Raw genomic sequence first — 25008 nt, 5'->3', positions numbered from 1 at the left:
GCGCATCTCCACCTAATCAGTGGAAGTCAAAATTCAAAAATCTTAATTAAGGGTTAATAATAAAATTAATATTTAAAAAATATATTTTTAAATTTATTTTAAAAAATTTTTTAATCAAATCGATTTTTTAAAGATTATGAATTAATCATATTTGTTCTGGAGTCACTCTATTAATAATTTTTTTAAAGATTAATATTGTAAAATGTTAATTGATAACATATATAATACTGATATGTCTAATTGAATATCGATTAAATCTATTTATGAAAATTTATGAATTTAGTCATTTTTTCTAATTACAAAAATCATATTTTCAATATGACGTAGTAACTAAATTAATAGGTTTTCGTAAACATATTTAATTAACTTCCAATTAAATATGTTATATGTCGTGTATGTTATGAATTAATATTCACATCATCAATCGTTGACGAAAATTGTAACTAGAGTAATTAAAGAACAAATATGGTTAATTCGTAATTCTTAAAAAAAAAAAGTAATTTTAAAAAAATCTTTTAGAAACAAATTTAAAAAAATTCTTATTTTTTAGAGACTAATTTGACTTACTATTAATTATTTTGACTAAATAAGGAAGTCCTTACAACATGATACCAGGCACAATAATTTTGTTTAATATCACACATGAATTTTGTTTAGGTAGAAATTTTAGTGAAATTAATAGCTGAAAGTTTATTGTATATGAAATTTACAGCACACCCTTTACTTAACTTATTGCAACCATAATTGGCCTCTAACTAACGGATAGATTATAGGAATAATTGGTAGAAAAAAGCTTACTCGCAGGGATGATGAAGAATTATTGAAATCTACAATTAGTGAAAGAGAAGATGAGCTAGTGAAAGTGATTATGAAAAAAGGATCTACTAAGATACAACCAAATTGATAAATAGAAAAGGTAGAACTTGTATAGATTATTCACATAATGATGAATTGTCAAGTACCTGAATTTATAAGATGGAAATTTGCGGTTGAATTTTTTTTTAAAATAGAAATGATGATGGTGTAATGCAATGAAATAGACCTATATCAAGTATTTGCACTACTATGGGTGTAAGCCAAAACATAGGCTACGTTTTATCTTTATCATATTTTTTTTTTTGTGCAATCAAAATGCAGGCTACGTTTATGAAGTTTCAGCTTTTTTAATTTTTTGTTTTTGTTTTTAACCCAAAACGCAGGTTGCGTTTGGAAATAATGATGTTTATATATACATATATATACTTGGAAAACTAAAATGCAAGTTGCATTTAGAAATGGTCTTTTTTTTTTTGGAAACTCCAAAATACTGGTTGTGTTTTAAGTGGGTCAGAAAAGTTTTTCGGAAGCTGCAAAATATAGCCTGCATTTTGTATAAAAAATCATATTTTAATCGAGAACCTTGCCTATAAATACGAAACTCAATTCAACCCAAGTTGTACCTCACTTCCATTCTACTCTCATTTTTTTTTCTTTCATATATCTCATACTTGTGAGTTTTCTTTGGCAATTAGTAGTGTCAAAAAAGTCGGGTTAGGTGAGGTTGAGGTTATGGAAGGTGTTGCAAATATGCGAATGTATTATAACGGTGAGATTATACCAAACACACACGAAAGAGTGACTTTTGTTTGTGAATGTCCGTTTTCATTTGCTATTCTATATACCATGAGTTTTGTAGAGTTGCAAAATGGTCTTTGTGAGAACATACAAAGTCACATTTCAAAAAAGGTGAGCAACATTTTGTACAGAAATTATGTACAAGTATTTGGTGGGTTGATACAGTTTCAACTAATGTCCATCACTGACAACGCATGCATGCAGCGGAAGTTCTATATTTATCAACAAACCCGATTTCACGTGCCAATGATAGAGTTGTACGTTGAGTTTGAACAGCATACGAGGATGGATACGGTTGGCGACTATGTCAACGTTGATGAACTTGGGAATATAGATTGGGAAGAAGATAACAATGACAGTGAAGAGGAGTTTGAAGCCAACTATGAAGTCGATGACGAAAACGATGACGGGGACTTGGCAAGCAATCCGACGGTACAAAATGAGGCACATGCGTTTGTAAGTCAGCACCCATTTGGAGTTCTGTCTTTTATGCGGACTCTGGATCTCAAAGCCATGCATGCCTCGGAATTTCCTGAGTATGCGAATATCGGTATGTTATCTTATGGTTATTAATTAAAGTTACCACTACCATTAATTTTATTTGCCTTGTCCGACTGACGATGGTTCGCATGTCGTAGGTGAAGGCAACGTTGCGGTGAAAGATGGTGAGTTTAGTGTCAGAATAGAATTTAGTTCTAAAGAGTCGGTGATATTAATGAGCGGATAATTTATACGCTTTTTGGTATTATTTTTAGGTAGTTTTTAGTAGGATCTAGCTACTTTTTGGGATGTTTTTATTAGTTTTTATGCTAAATTCACATTTCTGGACTTTACTATGAGTTTGTGAATTTTTCTGTGATTTCAGGTATTTTCTAGCTGAAATTGAGGGACCTGAGCAAAAATCTGATTCAGGCTGACAATGGACTGCTGATGCTGTTGGATTCTGACATCCCTGCACTCGAAATGGATTTTCTGGAGCTACAAAACTCCAAATGGTGCGCTCTCAATGGCGTTGGAAAGTAGACATCCAGGACTTTCCAGTAATATATAATAGTCCATACTTTATTCGAGTTTAGACAACGCAAACTAGCGTTCAACGCCAGTTCCATGCTGCATTCTGGAGTAAAACGCCAAAAACACGTCACAAACCAGAGTTAAACGCCAAACAGACGTTACAACTTGGCGTTTAACTCTAAGAGAAGCCTTTGCACGTGTAAAGCTCAAGCTCAACCCAAGCACACACCAAAGTGGGCCCCATAAGTGGATTTCTGCACTTAGACTTATTTCTGTAAACCCTAGTAGCTAGTTTAGTATAAATAGAACTTTTTACTATTGTACTATATGTCTTTTGACCACATATCTGGTCCTTTTGTGGAGGCTGGCCATTCGGCCATGCCTGGACCTTGATCACTTATGTATTTTCAACGGTGGAATTTCTACACACCATAGATTAAGGTGTGGAGCTCTGCTGTACCTCGAGAATTAATGCAACTACTATTATTCTTCTATTCAAGTCAAGCTTATTCTTGTTCTAAGATATTATTCGTACTTCAACCTTATGGATGTGATGATCTGTGACACTCATCATCATCTATCCTTATGAACGTGTGTCTGACAACCACCTCCGTTCTACCTAAGATTGAATGAATACCTCTTGGATTCCTTAATTAGAATCTTCGTTGTATAAGCTAGAATTATTGGCGGCCATTCTTGAGAATCCAGAAAGTCTAAACCTTGTCTGTGGTATTCCGAGTAGGATTCAGGGATTGAATGACTGTGACGAGCTTCAAACTCGCGATTGTTGGGCGTGGTGACAGACGCAAAAGAATCAATGGATTCTATTCCGACATGATCGAGAACCGACATATGATTAGCCGTGCTGTGACAGAGCATTTGGACCATTTTCACTGAGAGGATAGGATGTAGCTATTGACAACGATGATGCCCTACATACAGCTTGCCATGGAAAGGAGTATGAAGGATTGAAGGAAGGTAGTAGGAAAGCAGAGATTCAACAGGAACAAAGCATCTCCATACACTTATCTGAAATTCCCACCAATGATTTACATAAGTATCTCTATCTTTATTTTATGCTTTATTTATTATTATTTTCAAAAACCATTATAAACCATTTAAATCCGCCTAACTGAGATTTACAAGATGACCATAGCTTGCTTCATACCAACAATCTCCGTGGGATCGACCCTTACTCGCGTAAGGTTTATTACTTGGATGACCCAGTGCACTTGCTGGTTAGTTGTGCGAAATTGTGACAAAGTGTGATTCATGTTTGAGAGTGCACCAGATATCTGCAATCAAAAGCTACACTATCTCTAGAGGAGTTGATTACACTGTTTATGAGACTAAGCTGCAGACATTTTATGCAAAATGCAAGGTTATGGTGCAGGGTACGATTGGCTTATCTGAGCTAGTTTGATTCGAAAGAAGGGGTGTTGGGAGATCAGGAGATACAATGGCAAACACATGTATACCATGGGCACGATTTCATAAGATCATGCCAAGTTGGACTCAGACACAATTGCAGATGCCATTAGGCTGTTGGTTGAAGCAGACTCGTCGATAAAGGTGAAGTCTATTATTGCAGAAGTTCAGTCTAGGTTCAACTACACTGTAAGTTACCGCAAGGCTTGGTTGGCAAAGCAGAAATCTGTCGCAAAATTTTTCAGTGATTGGGAAGTTTCTTACCAGACTCTGCCAGTATGGTTGAAAGTAATGACTGCGAAGATGCCAAAGTCTCGTGTCCAAATAAAAATGCTCTCCATTTACCGTGAGAGTGAGGAAGTTCAAGGTGTAAGAGTTCTCTACCGTGTTTTTTGGAACTCCTATCCGTGTACTGTAGCATTCAGGCATTGCAAGCCGCTGGTACAGGTTGATGGCATACACCTGTACGGAAAATATAAAGGTGCACTTCTGGTTACGGTTTCACAAGATGGGAACCAGAACATTGTGCCTATTGCATTTGCGATAGTCGAGGGTGAAACGACAGACGCGTGGGAGTTTTTCTTAACCAATTTGCAGAGATATGTTGTTACCACTGATGGTGTGGAAATTATTTCTGACCGCTATAACTCCATCAACGCAGCAATAGCTCGTAGTAATGGTGCATGGTCACCACTAAGAGCGTGGCACATGTTCTGCATCAGGCACATCGGGTCCAACTTCTTAAGGAGGTTCAAGGCTCCGTATTTGCATAAACTCATGATTAACACAGGTATTTGATTTCACTGTTATGGTCCTATATATAGTAATTTTGTGGCATCTACTTATGATTAAATGGTTTGTTCAACAGGCTATTCTAAAATGGAACATGAGTACAACAAAAACTACCAAAGGTTTAAAGAGCGGGGTGAGCCATATACTCAATGGTGCAATGAGATCGGTGTTCAGAGATGGGTGTTTGCATTCGACAAGGATCATCGTTGGGGACATATGACAACAAACTTGATAGAGTGCATAAATTATGTCCTTCTTGTGACTGCCCTTGTCCGGTCAACTTTCTATCGGCTGAATGAGTTGTTTACTCGGAAGAGTACTGAGGCTCATGAGCGTGTCCGCAACGGATTCACGTATTCAGAATTTGCTACCAAAAGAGTTGAAGAAAACTTTCGACGTGCAGGAAACATTATCATCAATTTGTTCGACAAGCACAACGAGATGTTTGAGGTTCGTGAAATGTAAGATGGTTCTATTTACATTGTCAACCTTGTGCAACGATACTATGATTGTGGCCATTTTCAGGTCAAGCTGGTTCTTCCTGTTGTTCTTGTGGTTCATTCGCGCCAGCCTCTTCACCTGCAACTTTATCTGACAGTCGTAGGTGATGCCTGTACTGCTGTGTGTACCACTCATAGTATACCGGGAGATGATGAAAGTCGACAATCTTGTCCCCTAACTACAGTGTGTTATAGCGGCCAAATATCCACATGTTAACCCATTGACTGTTCCTCTCTCTCCAGTCATGGTTCTGTGGGCCTGTCAACCGCCTGCAATGATCATGACCAATCTCAAATGCCGGGTCTGGTGGAAGCTGTTGCAGCCCAAACTGTCATCTAACTCGGTCTGTTGGGTACCACTCTATACACTCAAATGACACTAATGGTTACTTTGTGGAGCACATAAACAAATTTACAGCGAAGTACTCTAAAACCCCCACTCCCATATATGGCCGCTATATAAATTGCACATTAGTAACCACGAGGCCGATTAGTAAAATTATTATTCTAAATAAGCAGCCTAACATAAATGGTTAAAACTTACATCGTCGAGTCCCATGTTATCGAGTCCTCGCCTAAAATGCGCAATAGACTTCCGTGTATATCTTGTATGTCGGCGCCAATAACTCCACCTAAACAAAATTAGAATGATTGCAATCACAACAACAACAACAACAACAACAACAACAACAACAACAATAACAATAACAATAACAATACCGTCGCGCAAGTGGAACACCAACATCGACGAGTTGATCGTGGGGAATAGGCGCCAGGAACGCCATACGCTCCCACGCCCAAACAAAAAGTGGTATGAGTGGCGCATCCATCTCTTTACAATTGTATTATGATGCACGACACAACGATTAGTGTAGATGTACCAGACTGGTTGCCTCCAACTATATAGTGGAATACGATGGAAATCTCGAAGTAGAGGCAGAAACTTCGAGTTCAATGAAGTGGTAGACTTATCCGTAAACACAATCGCTCCGTGCACGCAGAAAATGTGAGCTTAGACGTACCACTCAATAGACTCATGCGTGTCATACAGGTTGGCGTCTCTGCATCGCCAGACCCATCCAAGATTTACCTTACCCAAGACGTGATCGTGCGGACCGGGCTTCTGACCAAAACAAGCAATGCAGTTCTTCACCAAAAACTGGTAACCGCTGTCTACTCTACCTGTGACAGGCTCTCCATTAACCGGGAGGTAAAACGTGTGTGTTTATGGCCTCCATCGTTCCATCAAGGCACTCAGAAGTGCAGAATGACCTCTCATTTTTCCTACTCGCGAAACATGTTAAAACCCAGTAAATGCTAGTGACATTGCAGCTATCTTGTTAAAGGTCTCTGGCAAATCTAATTTATTGGTCAACAAATTCCTGATAGTTTTCCCAAAAAAAATAATTATTAATATTACTTCATAATTATCATTAGTGTTAACAATAACATTAATAAAATTATTAATACTTTTCTTAATAAATAGCAACAACTATAACTATCACAATAATAATGATAATGATAAATTCTTAATAATAACAATAATGTACTAACAGTGTTATAAAAAACTATTATTGTTATCATAGACATTATTATAAACATTTAATGATATACTAATCATAATGTTAACAATTCCGATAAACCAACAACAATAACAACAACAACAACAACAACAACAATAATAATAATAATAAGGTTACTAATAATAACAATAACAATAATAGTTATTATTAGATTAAAAGTTAACAATAAGAACACGAAGAATATCATAGTTGAGGGTGTCTTTTACGATGTGAAGTATGAAAGTCTAACTCTGCTTTGTAAATTTTGTACAAGATATGGACATAATAAATCTCAATGCTTAAGTGAATTCTCAGAAAAAAGAAGAGGGTTGAATCTATTCAGAGGGAGGAGCAAGGCGGCAACAAGTCAGATCCAAAAATTCAAAATTTAGGTGAAACAGAAATTGTTGATCCGGCTAATAATTTAGGCAAGGATAATGACACTAATTTGCGTGCAAATTTTGGGGATGATTTTGTGCATGGGAACAGGGCCAATGGCAAGGAAGCATGTGGAGAGGGGGAAGTGGGCTGGCATAAGGTGATGAAGAAAGAAAAATTTAAACTAGGCCACAATTTAATAATGAAGGCCCAAGGTTTCAATCAAACCTGTTCTGGGCTGGGTGGCCACCAGAGGCCCAAACATCAACTTTCACAATGATCCATGGAGCAGGGAGTCTGGGTCGGACATGAGACAACCCAGCAGTGTGCGCTCTCTTCTAGCCGTGATTCAGCCGGAGAAGGGAGTAGTGCCGCTGCTGGTTCCTGTGAGTGGGGCCTAGGAGTTTGGCATTGCATCAACGTCTAAAAAAGAGGGGGTGCAAGGAGGTACAGAAAGCGATGCACCGCTGATCTCGTCGATATGACTCGGGATAAATGTGCATCATCAATGAAGCAAAAGGCAGTGGTGCATAAAGGCCAGAGTTGTTCCATTCCAGGGGACAAGTCTTCTACTAAGGTTGGTAGTGAAAGTTAATTTCACCTTTTTCTTGATATCTCTTATCAATTTTATTTAATGGATAGTTTAAATATCTTAGTTTGGAATATTAGGAGTGCTTCTAATAAGTTAACCCGGGTGAATTGTAAGGAGCTTAAAAAATTTAGACATGTTTTTTTTTAATTGTGGTTGAGACCCATTCTCCTTGTTAACATTTAAAACTGTTATGGGAAAGGCTCTGTTACTATCCTGTGGGTATAAAAGAGGCAGTTGAGCATAAGGGTGGTATCTAATTTCTTTCTTCGATGTAAGGTACTTGCTGCAAATTGGTTGATGCTTGCGATCAGTGTGTCAGAATCGAAGTTCAGCTTAAAAATATGGTTTAGAGGTGTAGTGATATCTATGGTAGTCCTTAGCATAATACTGGAGTTCTTCTTTGGGATTACCTATTTGCTTAGTCTTCGTCTTTTCGTGGGCTTTGGATTGTCTTCGGTGATTTTAATGAGGTTCTTTTCTCTCATGAAGTTAAGGGTTGTCATTTTCAAGTAGACATGCTGATCAATTTGTCAATTCTTTAGGGGATAGTTCTCTATTTGACTTGAAGACTATTGAGAGATGTTTTTCTTGGTACAGGAGGGTGAAAAATAATACTAAGGTTGCGAAAAGGCTTGACCGAGTTTGTATTAATAGTGGATGGTTATCTATTTTTCTTGAGGCCTATCCAAAAATACTGAATAGACTGCAGTTTGATCACTGTGCTATCTTAGTGCGCTGTAAAGGGTGCTTGCAGTCGAAAAAAAGAACAGACCCTTTCATTTTATGGAGGCTTGGACTACTCACCCTGGTTACAGAGATATTTTGAAACAATCTTGGTGGTCTGGCTTTAAAGGGGTGCAAGGCAAGCTTTCGGAGGTGTAGAAGAAGTCTTTTGAGTTTAATTCTACAGTGTTTGGTAACATCTTTGTTAGGAAATATGAATTGGAGCGTCAAATTAATTATCTTCAAAAGCGTTTAGAAGATAGGGAAGATTCTTTCATGCATAAAAAAGAACAACAGTTGATTGAGGATTATAATAATACTCTTGTGCAAGAGGAACTTCTTTGGTTTCAATAAATCCAAAGACCAGTGGGTGAAGTTTAGGGACAGAAACACCAGCTTCTTCTATGTTCAGACACTTGTGTGGCGGAAGATAAATAAGATTCATGATCTCTTTCTCATGGATAGTGTGTGGGAGACGGATCCAGAGGTGTAAGGCCAACATCGGTTGGGGAGGAGAATGAAGCATGCCTTATAAGGGTGTGGATACCTCTCCCTAGCATGACGCATTTTGACGAGTGAGTGTGGGGGGCTTCGACTAGCATCCCTATCATCAAAGACAAAACCGTGAGGCCTTGTGTGTCAAAGCGGACAATATCGTGCTAGCGGGTAGTCTGAGCTGTTACAAGAGGCTCTTAGCCGGGAAGCTGAATCTTTTTTCAATAGCTTATTTTGTTAGCTAGAGGATGTTAATTTGGGGTGTCTGGATGAAGTCCCACTTCCTTCTCTAAATGAGGAAGCTTGTTGTAATCTTACTGCGCCTGTTACTATGGAGGAAGTTAAGTCAGCTGTTTTTAGCATGAATTCCTTTAAAGCACCGGGTCCGGATAGTTTCCAAGCTTACTTCTTCAAGAAATACTGGAAGATTATTGGTTCGGATGTTTGGAATATGTTTAGGAAAGCTTTTTTCTGGGGGTACTATTGATTCAAGGATGATGGAGACTCTTCTGATTCTAATTCCTAAGGTGGATTCACTAGTATCAATGAAAGACTTTAGACCTATTAGTTTCTATAATGTGGTCTACATGGTCATAACTAAAGTTCTGATTAACAGACTCCACCCTCATCACACGGATATTGTTGGCCCTCTCCAAGGGAGGTTTATTCCTGGAAGGGGAGTACCAGACAACATTATTATAGCGTAAGAGATTTTTCATTTCATGAAAAGGATTAAGTCGAAGAAAGGAACTCTAGCATTTAAGATTAATTTTTTCATTCAATTTTCCTATTCCTACAGTCAACCTGATTATGAGATATGTCACTTCATCCTTTTTGTCTATTCTCTGGAATGGCGATAGAGTGGACAGTTTTACTCCTAGACGGGGCCTTAGACAAGCAGATCTTATGTCACCATATCTTTTCGTGTTATGTATAGAGAGACTGTCTTGCTTGATCAACCATCAAGTTGTTATGGGGAGGTGGAAGCTGGTTGCTATTCTAGAGGGGCTCCAAAAATTTTTCATTTAATGTTCGCTGATAATTTGCTTCTCTTTTATAAAGCAAAAAAACAACAAGTTTAAAATATAATGGCAGCATTGGAGAGTTTCTGTAAAGCTTATGGGATAAAGATTAATGTGGAGAAGTCTAAAGTGATGTGTTCCCGTAATGTTTCAGTGACTACAAAAGAAATCTTTACTGGGGGTGTCCTTCATTCGTTTCGTCCAAAATTTGGACAAATACCTCGAGATTACTCTTAGTCATTCTCGGGTGACCCAAACATCTTTTAATGAGGTTTTGGATAAGTTCCGACGGTTAGTCATCCGGAAAGGACATTTACTAAACAAGGCAGAAATGTTCTGTTTGATCAATTTGGTTGTGGCGACTATAGCATCTATGATGAGAAATTTTCTCTAGAAAGGTCAAGCCAATAGTTGGAGGCTAAATTTTGTTAGCTGAAAGGAATTGGTCACTCCAAAGAAGTTTGGTGGTCTAGGAATACAGGATCTGCTTTGTGCTAATGTTGCTCTTCTTAGGAAGCTAGTTTGGAAACTCTTTCATCATCTTTACAAGCTTTGGTTTCAACTGTTGGCAGCTAAATACCGTTTTTCTCTGGGTGATGCTTTCAGACGTTCTACAGATAACATATCTTATATTTGGAGGAGTCCGTGTAAAATTTGGAATATTTTGAAGGATTAATTTGATTGGTGCATTGGGAATTTGGACCAGAATTTTTGGTTTTCTAAATGGAGGAAAGAGGGGTAGTTATGTAATGAGATATATTATGTTCACATTTTTTATTCGGATATCCAGATTTTAGATCTATGGTCGGTTGGGAATGGCACCTTGAGAAGGTCTATTCTCCTCTTCACTAGGTTTTGCATGAAAGTATTCTCTCCTACAACCCGGATATGCAAGCAGGTTTGGTGGTAGGTTGGACTTGGTCCAGTGGGGCTGCTAAGGTTTATAATGCCGGTAATGGGTACTTATAGCTCTGCAAGAAGATATTTGGATAGGAGAAGAGAGGGAATTGGCTTTGACTTTGGCGTCAGCTTGTTCTGAAAAAGATCAAATTCTTAGCTTGACTTTGTCTGCAAGAGGTACTCTCCACTGCTGGTTTTTCATCTTTGGAGAGGCCTTTCATCTACAGATAGTTACCCCAGTTGCTTGACTTGCCAGAAAATAGTTTTCCACTGTATTCGGAATTGCTCGAAAGCTCAGTTTGTTTGACAGACTCTAGAGATTTTCAGTCATCATTCAGATTTGAAGAACTGGTTCTTGTCCCATAACAAATAACATCCTTTTTAGATTTTTTCTTATTTGTGGTGGATTTGGGGAGCTAAGAACAATGAAATTTTTAACCATCATGAGTCTCGGCCTCCTTTTAAAGTGGCTCGTATGGTTTTAGCCTTCGAACAGGAGCTTCAGAATGTCTTTGAATTGCAACAAGTTTCTATTCCTTCTATTATTAGTTGTTCTTGGATTCCTCATTCGATGGATACTTTTAAGATCAATTGTGATGCTAGTTACTTTAGTTCTGGGGATCGAATTGGTTTTGCCTATATTAACAGAGACTGAAACGAAAATTGGCAACAAAGCTGTTTGGGAACAATAGAGAGCTGCAATATTCTTTAAGGAGAGATGTTTGTTATTTGAAGAGAATATTTTTTAGCCCGAAACTTGGGGCAAAAAGATGTGATTTGTGAAACGAATTACCTGAAGGCTTTCATTCTTGTTAACAATTCTCATGATAATGCCGAGTGTGTATATCTTTTGGTGCTTAAAGTTAGAGATATCATGACTTAAAAGTGACATGTTGATTTTCGTTTGATCCTCTGAGATATAAACACAATGACAAAGACGACATTAAAATCATATTCGTAGCATATAGAACTTTCCATATTTTAAAAAAAATTAAGATAAATATTTAAAAAAATCGCTGTATGGTTTCTTAATCTCTTAAGACTTTTTTTTCTGCTTAATTATTTTATATTTTCAATCACCAAAAAAAAAAAAAATTAACGGGCACATCATAAATAAGTCCTTCTCAAAATAAAAGCATCAGGAGAAGCAACTAAAAAACTAGAAAGAAGAAAGAAAGGAAAGTGAGGTTAGTGGTTGGTTGGTTGGTCGGTTGGGACAGCAAAACCAAAACAAAAGATGAAGACTATGGTGACGCCATTGATGAAAATTTCCCCATTTTCTCGGCCAAATGGCATTTATATTAATAAACCCTCTTCTCTCGTTCCTCTTTCCCCTCTCACACCCCAACGCAACTCTTCTTCACCAAACTCCCTCACCTTTCCCACTCTCACTCCTACTCTTTCTGTTTCCATGGCCGCTTCACCCCAATCCACCGCTCCGGTAATCCCACTCTCTTTTTCTCCCTTTCATGCATTTTCTTTGACCCAATTGCAAAATAATTAGCTTGCAAGCTTAAAAAGTCAAACTTTGCATAAGATTATTCCGAAGTTTAATTATTCTTGTTTTTTTTATTAATATAATTCTGGCAATCAACTGTTTTTTGGGTTGTATCTGATCACTACAATTATGAATTGATTGATGGCTGAAAGTTTTGTTGTTCTAATCAACCTAATGTTATTGTTATGAACTTACGATTATCTTAGCTCGACTCTGTGTATGTGTTTGTGATTTTTTTTTTTTATATTTTTTATTACTGCGGGCTAACGCTGATTTCTGAATCAGACTGCATCCCCTGGCGGTGTTAACATCAACAAAGATGATGTTTTTCAGTTAATTCAGGCGCATCAGGTATTATGTCAAATTAATTATATGTTAGTACTGAATGAATCTCAAAGTAGTTACAACATTGTTTGATCAATAATATGGTTTTGTAGATATCAGAACTCTGCAGGATTAGTTGAAAATCAAATGTATAATGATGATGTTGTTGCTGTTGGCAGGAAAAAGCTGCTAGGCTTCCACCGGTAGAAGAAATTCGAACTTTCCTTGATCGCAGCGTGCGCGGGATGCTATCTACCTACTCAAAGGTTTCTGTGCTTTCCTTTACCATGAACTTGGAGAATTGATTGTGCCTTTTTTATGTGCTACGAAGTTTGAATATAGTAGTTGATCTTAGATCATGAGAATCAACACATGAATCTGTCAGAGAGATTGAATAATAGTGTAAAACTCATAACGGTAATTGTGCTTTCCTTATTTCAAAGGTTTCACATATATTTCTAAGTGATTGAATAATAGTGTAAAACTCATAACCGTAATTGTGTCAAAATTAATCTCCTTTGTCAAATAGATATCTTTATCTAGATGAAATGCCAAAACAGCTTTACGGAAAATGAAATTGTGATTAAATAAGAGAGACATGGAGAGAGATTTTCCCTCTTTGGATGTTTAGTTTTCGTATTCTGTTCATGCCCACAACATATTCAGGTTCTTCTGATTCTGAAAACTAGGAAGGTACTGCAAACAGCTTGCCCCCCACCTGAATCACACTGATAAACTGATTGATAATGGAAAGTCCATGTTTGGCATAGCAGTGAAACTTAATTTGACTGACTTTTACATTCATATGCATGTTTAAGGGGAAGAAATTATAAAAGAGAAGAATTAATTAATTAGAGAGAAATTAGAGAAGAATCACTTAGGGTAGAGAGATACAGGGAGAGAATAATTCCATTGATGGAATTCCAAAGAAAGATACATTTCACTCAATACTTCCTTCCTTGATTCTATCACTACTACTCAATTTATAGTAAATTCTACTCCTAATGAGAAATTTCTAATTGCGCTATTGGGCCTCTTTTTACTCATTACAGTATGACATAGAATTTTGTTTTATCATTTGTTCGCTGACAACTCAAATATCCAGTACTTATCTAATCATTAACATGCAGAAGTTTGAGGGTTATCCATCTGGGTCGATGGTGGACTTTGCATGTGATGCAAATGGATATCCGATACTAGCAGTGAGCGACTTGGCAGTTCATACGAAGGTTCCTTTTCTTTTCATTTCCCCAAAAGTTTTCTGATGGATTACGAATCCATATGTAAGTTGAGGTTTTCAAAAATGACTTATCTATATAACCATCTAGCACATTGTTTCGAACTTGGCTTGTACAAGGCTATGAATTCAATTTCCAATCTTATTTAGCATGTCCGCAACAAGCACATGATCATATTGACAACTATAAATCAAAACAAACACCCCGACTCCAGCTCTTACCAAATCAAAGGCTTACTTCCATAGCTAAAGAGTCATGTTTTCTATATTTTACAGGACTTGGCTGCAAATCCTAAATGTTCACTGCTGGTGCCTAGAGATCCTGAAGATAGGACTGATCTAGTTGTCACTTTACACGGTGATGCTGTCTCTGTAAGTTAATATCTTCTGTTCATTTCTCAATTTTTTCATTTGCTTTTACTATTGTGGTTTGGGCTACATAATCCTTACATAGTTATTGTGCTGCTGGTTCTAAATATTTTCGTGAAAATGTTATTTAGGTACCTGAAAACGATAAAGAAGCCGTACGAGCTGCATATTTGGCAAGACATCCCAATGCATTTTGGGTAACTTTGTTCATCTTTCTTCTATTCTTGCATTTCTTTTCTCCTTTCTTCTTATCATTATATAATTAACCAGTATCAATTTCACTTTTTAAAGGTTGACTTTGGGGACTTCCATTTTCTGCGCATTGAACTGAAAGTTGTACGATATGTGTCAGGTGTTGCTACAGCTTTGTTAGGATCAGGAGGTTTGCTAACTATGCCCTTCTTGTTGGTTTATTTTCCCGTTAATGCTATTCTGAAACTCACAAGAGAGATAGATGGTGGTGGTGGTGGTTTGGGGAAAAAGAAAAGAGGGGGTATCCTTTAACATTATGATTGGAGTCTTGCATGCAATAGGGGGTTTTAGACTTAGTATTAATTATCAGGTTAGACTGCGTACATTATACTCTTTCGGTGTTGCCCTTCCACAGACCCTGCGTTATCGCAGGATGCTTATGGAGCAGGCTGCCCTTTTTTATTTTGGTTCTGTGAGGGATAGTTAGCTGCTGTTAGTGAACACAACATAATAATACAATCAACCTGCAAAAAAATAAACGAATAAAATAAAGCCAAATGCATATTCTGTATTATAGGGGATGATTGGAATTGCATGGCTTTTTTATCTGGTTTTAGGGTAAGCATGAGAAAAATATATGTATTGAGAATTCTTTCAGTTTGAGATGAAAATTTGATGTCTTTCTTCTCTTTGGTTAATGCCCTTCATAATGTTTCGCCATAATAATAGGAAGATTCAGGAATAAACAACCACCATTTCTGTATCACAAGTGAATTTCTTGTGTGTTAAATTATCTGTTAAGTAAATTTCTTGTGTTAAATTATCTGTTACACCATTTTATTTAACTTTTTGGCTTGACTTCAGAGTTCAGTCCAGATGAATATAAAGCTGCAAAAGTTGATCCCCTAGCTCAGTTTTCCAAGCCGGTGGCGGTATTGATCTTTAACTGGCCATCATATTTTTCATGTAAATAATCAGCCTTTAATTGTTCTATGATTAACCATGTTATTATCAGTCTCATATGAACAAAGATCATGCTGAGGATACAACAGTGATTGTGCAGCACTGGACCTCAGTTCCGGTATGTAATCTTGAACATTCTACAGTAAGCAGTATATGATATCGGCGAGAAATTACGCAGTTTAGTTCACCTGTTATCATCATTTAGAATTCCTATTTTAAGATAGTGGTGTGAGACAATGATGTTAGGTAGGATGCAAATGAACATGCCTAAGAAAATGGACGAGGATAACAATGTATTACTTGGTGCTAAATTGCCGGGCCATTAGAGGGCTAAATAAAATTACATATTCCAAAAACAATATGCATTCCAAATTACTACATTTTCCCCTCTCATGGGGGAAACAGGTGATGATGTTTCAGTATTAATTTTCGGAGTTGACCATTTGCAGGTGGAATCTGCATACATGCTAGATGTTGATAGTGTTGGCTTCAATGTCAAGGTATTTTTAGTTTTAAATTTATCACTATTCCTTGGTTGCTACCTTTTTAGTTTAGGAGTTTTTAAAGTTCACCAAATTAAACGAATGAAATTCTTAATGATATATTTGGCCCTTCTAAAGTTCCAAGAGTTTTATCTCCTCTCTTGCAGTTACATCTCCTTTGAAGTTTCTTCCTTCTTCATTAGATGTCTTACGTTCTTTTATTTTATAGGCTGGTTATAAGGGTGATACTTTCAAGCTCAGAGTACCTTTTCCTCGACGTGCAGCAGACAGAAAGTACAGAATCATAGATGTTCATTAAGTTCTCTCTTCTAGTAACCAGTTTACTTATGCAAACCTATGCTTTGTTTCAACCTTTTTGATGGATAATTGGATATGGTAGTATTGCCTGTTTTGTCTAGGTTATTATTTCAGTTGATTGAATATAAGTGTTGTCTTATATCGGTAACAACCTTTTCATGTGTTATATATTTCCTCTCTTTTTTATACTTTTGGGATCGTATTCATGATTGTCTATACAATATATAATGGGAATTGGGATGTTTGGTGCATAAATTTTTTTTCCTTAAAATATCCTTCATGATATATAATTCATCAAAATGCTTTGTTATTTTTGAGACTTTAATCAAAAACTTCTTAGATAGAATGTAAAGAAATTTTCATGTTGACCAGCATACTTGTCATTATTACATATATAGAAAAGTGGATTAATAGGCATGTTAGTACGTATTAATACACTAGTATATATAAAATCGTCTAAGGGAATGACTAAGTAGGGTGATCTTCCTCTTATTACTATGATACCATGGACTTATGGCTTTTCTTAAAGTATTAAAAGAAAAATCAATCATTATTAAACCAGGAGAATAAGATTTCTTTGCTGGTTGTAATTTATTATTCACTTGAAAGTCTTTCTTTTTTTGTCTGTTTTTCTTTTAGGGATATTAAGACTCTAATTGTTGAGATGCTTCAAGCTGCTAGACCTCATGTTGATTGATTGCTCCACAGATAGACAGAAAAAATAAACAGGTATGTTACGAAAATTCATATTAGATTCTAAGATGTGCTTTGGTCTCAGATTTTTCCTTCTTGTTTATTAAGAGATTAGTTAGTTGACCAGGTTTTGCAATTAGATTAGAGAAATGTTTCTTAAACAATGGAAACTCACATGAGGTTAACTTCTCGTGAAGTTGATAGTCAAGAACTCTTATAGATGATTTGACAAGTTTGATTAAATTATCATGTAATGATTTTCAATTATCAACTTTATGTGAAACAACTGCACCTGAGTCTCCACCTTCTTAAACATACCCAAATTGCATCCATCATTGGAGGATGTGGATCGGCCACACTACATCGAATTATGGATGAGTAATATGTTGGCACAAAGTAATCGATATCGTGTTCAAAGAAATACTACTCAGTTAGATTTTTTATTATTTATTTGTCAACTACTTCCATAAATTTTCCAAACTGTCTGCTACTTCTAGATCAATTTTGCAACAAACCTGAATGAGTTGCATGGAAAATTTCAAAGCTCAAAAAGTAGAAAAATTCTTTCCTGTTTTCTCATCCCTTTCCGTTTGAAATGCTGCAGTACACTACACTATGCCTATCATCTTTGGGAGAAGAGAAAAACAAAATGTGTTCCTTCAAAACTTGGCCATGTGAGTCCCCCACACACAAGATGACAAAAACAAAATGGATGACCCTTTTTACCCTTTTTCACTCACTATTCAGTATTATTTTCTTGGGGTGGAAAAAAAAGAAAAGAAACCCTTGAAATTCCTTACATAGAAAAGTGGTGTGATTGTGAATGAAAGAAACTTTGTATATAATATGATCGTGAATGTGATCTTCCTCCAGGTGTACTCTTGTTGGAGAAATTATATGAATCCATAAATAAATAAACTCCATTAATTTTTAGGACAATGCCATGATGCAGCAATTAATTACCCAACTACTAAAATATACAACTACATAAAAGCTAAGCAGAGAAACCAAATACTTGTTCTATATATATATGTGTGTGTATATTTAACTTATTTTTAATATATACTTTTATTTAATATGTAATTTATACTGTTAACTGATTTGATACTGATTTTTGGTGTATACTTATGAAATACGAACATTTTACTGAGTTGCTGTCTTTACGTGTCAGACACATTTTGAACACGATATTCATTGATATTCATCCGACACGAGTGTCTATTGTGTCCAACCGTGTCTTAATAAAAAATAAATTTTTTTTTGAATATATTTTAATATATTTAAATATTATTACGTATTAGTCTGTCTAATATATTTTATAAATATGGATCTTTCCGTGTCTGATAAAATTTTAAAATTTGTGTTGCTGTGTTTTATATTGTATGTGTCCCCTTTATCTGTGTATTATAGGTGTATACACATCTCTATTTTTGTTAGTTAATACTTGTAATTGTCCAACCCAATTATTGGGATAACATTATTGATTAAAGTAACTCAATGTTATAGATTTGAATTGTGATGGATGGGGCTATCTTACTGTTCAGATATACCGCTAGATTACCTTAGTATATGGTGCGCTAAGTTCAACTTATATAGTCTTAAGGCGTTTCTATTATATATACTGAGATAAGATCATGCATGCATCATCATATCCACTAAACAAAATACTTAAGCCATTATGAGATCTAGGGTGAGAGTGGGAGAGACTATTTTACGAGAGCTCGTGGTTTGACTTATTTTATTAAGGGTTAAATATGATTTTGATCCTTAAAATATAGGTTGATTTTTTTTATTTTTAACTTTTTTTGTATATAAAATCGTCCTTAAAATTTAATTTGATTTTAAAACGTTTTTTGAATTAAAATACATTTCTTTTTTTTACTAAAATACTCCATTTCTATTCTTCTTTTTCTTTTCTTCTATTATAGCAACATCTGTTTTTCTTTTTCATTTTCTTCAACTAAAATTTCAATATCATTTTAACTAAAATTTCAACAATAGAATTTTAATTAGCAAATATCATAAGCAGAAAAATGGAATTAGAATCAGAAGTAGAAGAAACAGAAGCAGAAAAACAATAAAATCAATCAAAATAAAATAAGAGTCAACAACAATGTGATTAACAAAATCAATAAATTTAACAATGTAATTAATTAAAAAAAACAGAAGTAGAATAATCATCACTGAAATTAACAAAATCAACAAATCAGAAATAGAATTGGAACCCTAGAGAGGAACAGCGATGACATACGAGGAACAACGGTGACATGCGAGGAGCAGCGATGAGCTAAGCGAGGACGCGAAATAGCGGCGACATGCGAACTAGCGAGGAGGATAAGCAAAACGGCGACGCGGTGGATGTCCTCCTCGCCGATCTGCTGGCGTTGACGTCCGTCTTCTCTTGTGGGCGTCATTTAGGGGTAGCAATATGTACTCTACCTGCGGGTACCCAACCCGACCCCACCCGGTCGGATAGGGTTGCCAACCCGATCCGCAGCGGGTAGGGTAGGGTGCAGGTAGGGTTTTCATGCGGGTCGGGTAGGGTGCGAGTTGAGCTCAACCCTACCCGACCAACTCGCACCCTATATATGTATATGTTATATACTTATATAAAAATATGTTTCAAGTGGATGTTGAACTAAAGATCTTTCACTAAATGAAAAAAATCCTTAGCCACTAAAAAAAGATTATTAATTGATTCCAAATCCTTATCTACCCTACCCATTGCCACCCCTAGCGTCATTGCCACCTTATCTTCCCCCTTCTTCTTCTTCCCTCCCCCGCCACCATGATTCTCTTTCTCCTTCTCATCCGTTCTTTTCCTCTTCTTATTCTTCTTTTTTTTAATAATTTTTTTGTTACGAGTAATTTGACAATAAAATTTAAAATTTAAGTAAAAAATACGATTTTAAAATTAAGTTAAATCTTAGAGACGATTTTGTATTGAAAAAAGGATTGAGGACGAAAAAAAATTTTCAACCTATATTTTAGGGACCAAAATCGTATTTATCCATTTTATTAATCAGATTAGGTTTGAGTTTTTTTATAAAACTTATTAGTAAAAAAAGTTAAGGTATAAACTTTTAAAAAAGCTTATAAAATTCGTTGAGTCCACTCATCAAAATATTTTTTTATAAAAATAAATTATTCTTAATTTAGATGTTTAACTATTCATTTATATTAAACACATAACAAAACTAAAAAGAATCATTCATCAAAATTAGTTAAGATTATAATTTTTTTGTTCAATAAAAAAATTTATGAATTAAAATTATGGTTATAATATGTGATTAATGATTAATATATAAATGCATTATATTTTACAAATTATGAATTATAAATTTTAAAATAAATTTAATGTCAATTGATATTTGTTAAATTTATTGTTTTAAGTTCTAATTCACATAATAAAATTTTTGAGTAAGTTCGTAAACTTGTCAGGATTTTAAACAGAATAAATTCAATCTTATAAAAAACTTATGAAAAATAAAAGGCTTAGATTTGACCTATTTATTTAGGATATGACTAATTTCATCAGAGTCAAAATTCGGGTCAACCCGGCCCATTTTTTTCCCTGACGAGATCACAAATTCAAGGAAAAAAGAACAGCAAGCAAGAAAGTACAGCAAGGTCACATCTCCTTTTTTTCATGTTTGATGATTAATATTCTTTTGGCATAGTAGTGTAGATTTTTTATTTTAATATAGAAGAGCAAAGAGAGTTTTACATTAATGTTACAAAAAATAAAATTTTATAATATTTTAAGAATGTTGTTTGTGCAAGCACAATACACAAAACACATATTGTATTTATAATACGCAAACTGTGTATTTACAATACGTAAACTGTGTATTATAATTTAATATTAAAATAATATAATACGCAGTCTATGTATTATTTTTATAAATTAAAAAAAATTTGATATGACAATTTGCACTCTACAAATTCTATAGTTTTCCAAATTTTTTAAAATACCATAATTTTTAATATTAAAAAATTACACCCATTTTTATTCAATATCCAAAAAAATTAACCTAGTAGTGTGACTGTACTGTTTAAGTGCTATGGCTCTTGAACTTGTGTTACTACTATACATGAATAGAAAAGCCTCCTTGTCTAACATTCTCCATATATATATATATATAAGATCAAATCGTTTTTATTTATATGTTTTGTAATTATAAAAAAATATTTTTTTATTTATTTGGAATGATAATATATATCTAAAAATATGACTCTTATTTTTAATAGATTGATATAAAAAAGGATTATATTTATATTGTGTGTTTTTTTTTTAAATATTAAATGTAGATATTTGTACTTTATCGAAGTAAAGAACTATGGTATATATATTTGAAATAGATTTTATTTAAAAAAAGTTAAAAAAGTATTATCTCGTTGAAGGATTCTATACATTTGTCTTTTTTTAAGGCATTTTTTTAGATAAAAATTTTATTTTTTTCTTTTTTTAGATGGTAAATATTTTTTAGAACACGAAGTGTGAATCAAACCCATATTTAATAAAATTATGATTTTTTTGTATACTTAACCTAATAAATAAAAAATAATTATATTTTTTGTATTTATCTATTTTATATTTTTTGAAACAAAAAATTTCTACCTTTATATAATAAAATATATGATAATCTTCTTAATATATATATATATATATTAAATAATTATAATAATATATTCTTCTTTTCAAAAAAGTCTGTATTTATACACAAATATTTATATAATTTTATCATTAATTTGTGCATTTATGAATAAAAAGAGAATGATTTATATTCTCTCGCGATATAAAAAAAACTCAAATTTGTGAATGAATTATAACTCAAATAACATATAATCTTTCTATACTTACTTAGAAGTCATAGGTTTGAGTCATATTTCTAACTTTAAGAAAAAATTCAGGTTGATTCATTAGTATTATTGCTGTAAATTTTATTATTAATTGATTTATGAGCTGATTAGAAATAAATATGACAGTGATTAAATTATTTTTTGAATTGGTTTATGAATATGAATTTGCAAAAATTTTGCTGATTATGAACTTTGTTTATTATTGATTGTTATTGCTGTTATGATGCAGGTTTGTTTTGCTATTAGTTATTTAGTTTAATTTTTTTTTTATGAAATTTTAAGATGATTTCGTCAAAAACTCCATTAAAAACACCATCATCCCAACAAACAAGTCATGAGAAAAAAGGGAAAAAGATCGAGCAACCTTAGATTCCACCTGAAATAAAGAACATCACATCCTAGTAAAGGCAATACCTCAAATTTCTTCCAATTAAAGGATTTATGAAGGTTAGTAGAAACAAAAACGTTATGTTACACATTAACATAACAAACCAAGTTACGGCACCAATTCATGCGATTAATGTCACCACATGAGTAACCAGCTAAAAAGCTCTATAAAAGAGAGAGGCATCTCAAAACAAGAGCAAGTACAATCACACACAAAAATCTAGAGACACTCAACTAAGTTAAGTATCAGAATGTTTTTATAAATTGCTCTCGCGGCTTGATATTAATAAACGTAGTTAGTTAATAAATTTTAAATATAATAATCTAATTATTTGTCAAGTAATATAAAATAAAAATTTAATTATTTTATATTTTTATATTATAGTTTGAAATATTATTTTAATATTATAAAAAATTTTTATATAATAATTAATCTTAAAAAATAAAAAATACTCATATATTTTGTATTTATATATTTTATATTGAATTATTTAAAAAAAAGATTCTGTTACCATTTAAAGTATTGTATATTAAAGTATTGTCATTTAAAATATTTATTTATGTATTAGGATATTCAGTATTTATTAGAATTCACCAATGTTCTTCTTTTATATTAACCTTTGATTTTCATCTAATAAAATCTAATGGTCTATATAAATATGACACATCTAATAAGCACATAGTTATTGTACTCATTTTAGACATAATCTCAATATTTTGCTATAAAATAATTTTAAGTCTTTTTAATTTATTTTTCTCACATCAATTAAGCAATCATACAATAATAAAATTTCACTTTATTTTATTAAATATTCTTTTTCTCTCTTTTGATTATTTGTCTTTTTGAACAAATCATAAACATGTGATATTAAAAACTAAAATTTATTAGATATAACTAGATATCATATTTTTTATTTTAAAATTTTAATTTGAAGGTATTTTTTTTATGACATTACATGATTTAATAGTTAAGAGGCCAAAATAGGTTTAAAACAGTATATTGGAGGCTGTAGGGTTGTCGAAATTATACATATTTATGTAAATTTATGAAATTCACTCAAATTTATCCAGCTTATTCAAATCTAAATTATTAATTATTAAATTATTTATTTTATTAATCTAAATTTATAAATTTGTAAAAATTTAACAACTTTATTTTTTTACAAAATAAAATTCATAAAAGCAAATTATGAATATATCAAATCAAAATTTACAAAAAAAATTACAAATTTAGTCTCAAAAGATAAAATATTAACAAAATTATATATGGAAAGAATATTATTTAATTGTTAATATTAAATACACACTTTAATTAAGATAAACTTTTTATTTATAGTGAACAAATTTATATACTAAAAACAAAAATAAAAAAACATATATTAAATACACTATATATATTGAAAATAGTTTTAAATTTGTGAAAAAGTCTTAATAATTAATTGTAAGAAAGGGTTGAGATTTACGAGGTAAAAAGAATAACTCAATTAATTCAATATTAAAGTGCAAAGGACAAAAATTTAAACTATTGGCCTATTGATGTAATGCTTGAGAAATGGCTCAAATGGAAATAAAAAATAAAAGATACATTTAATGTAAAAGTACAATTTTTTTAAGTAGAATTCAAAATTATTTTTTATTTTTTTTTTCTCTGTTTGGTTCAGTTCGTGTATAGTCAATATGACTAATGTTTTTAATATATGTTTTATTATTTTGTTAGAGAAATATGAAAATGATATATAAAATAATAAATTTTAAAATTTTACACAAATTAAAAAATTTTAGAGTAATGAAAAAAATGAGTAAAAATTAAATATTCTAACATTATTTTTTATCGATTTTTTAATAAACTTTTAATTTTATAAAATTTATGATAACATATGTATTTAAGAGTTAATTTAAAAAATAAAAAATAAAAAATAAAACTTTACTATAAAAAGTGACTTGGAAAAAAAATAGTTTGACATAATTCACATAAGTTATTGACAGATTGACTCATTGTATATTATGTTAAGTTTTAAAGTGGTTCTTGAAGTTGAACTCAATTCTTAAAGTAGTCATTAAAGTTAATAATTTTTCAATTTCATCTTCGAATTTGCACTCCGAGACTCATACTAATCCCTACGACGTTTTCCATTTATCGAAACCTTAAAACGACGTCGTTTTTTTAAAGAAAAAAAGAAAACCCGTCCCCTTTCCCATCCCCATCCCGAACCTGTCCCCTTCCCCTTTCTTAATATATCCCATTCCTTTTCTACTTTCCTAACCTGACATCCTTTCTTTTCTTCTTCCCTTTTTGCTTTTTCAACGTGAGGTCCTTCCTCTTCCCCTTGTCCTTCTCCAACCTGACGTCCTCCCCCTCCCCAACTATACTCTCACACTCACAACGCCAAATACACGGAGCTCTCCTCAACCCTCGTTGTCGCCCCTCTCGCCGGCCTCCGTTTCAGTGCGACGTCGTTCACCCTCCTCTCCAACCTAGTCTCTCACAATCAAACATAGTAGAGGCAGAAGCAGAGACAAAGCCTCAACCTTTTCTATCATCGCCGCATTACTCGCCAGCCTCCATCTCGTTGCCGCGCTGCGCGTCAACCCCTTTGCGTCAACACATCATCTCGTTTTTCGCTGTTACTACTAGCTTCTGCCTCCGTCTCTAGTCGTTGCT

At 33.6% G+C, this 25008-nt stretch overlaps 1 protein-coding gene across 1 annotated transcript; it reads left to right on the top strand.

The window, feature by feature from the left end:
• The first annotated feature begins 12168 nt into the window (after positions 1–12168).
• LOC107494486 (glutamyl-tRNA reductase-binding protein, chloroplastic) lies at positions 12169–18035 on the top strand. The gene is made up of 13 exons (XM_016115516.3): positions 12169–12461; positions 12804–12869; positions 13022–13108; positions 13973–14071; positions 14356–14451; positions 14580–14645; positions 14740–14830; positions 15505–15572; positions 15656–15721; positions 16053–16103; positions 16315–16379; positions 17043–17132; positions 17701–18035. Exons 1-12 carry the CDS (start codon positions 12258–12260, stop codon positions 17098–17100), a joined length of 1017 nt encoding a protein of 338 aa, XP_015971002.1. The 5' UTR covers positions 12169–12257; the 3' UTR covers positions 17101–17132; positions 17701–18035.
• The last annotated feature ends 6973 nt before the right edge of the window (positions 18036–25008 follow it).

This window comes from Arachis duranensis, chromosome 6 (genome assembly GCF_000817695.3).
Source record: "Arachis duranensis cultivar V14167 chromosome 6, aradu.V14167.gnm2.J7QH, whole genome shotgun sequence".
Lineage (NCBI taxonomy): Eukaryota > Viridiplantae > Streptophyta > Magnoliopsida > Fabales > Fabaceae > Arachis > Arachis duranensis.
Note: the sequence above shows the minus strand (reverse complement) of the source record. Positions and strands in the feature narration are given on the sequence as shown.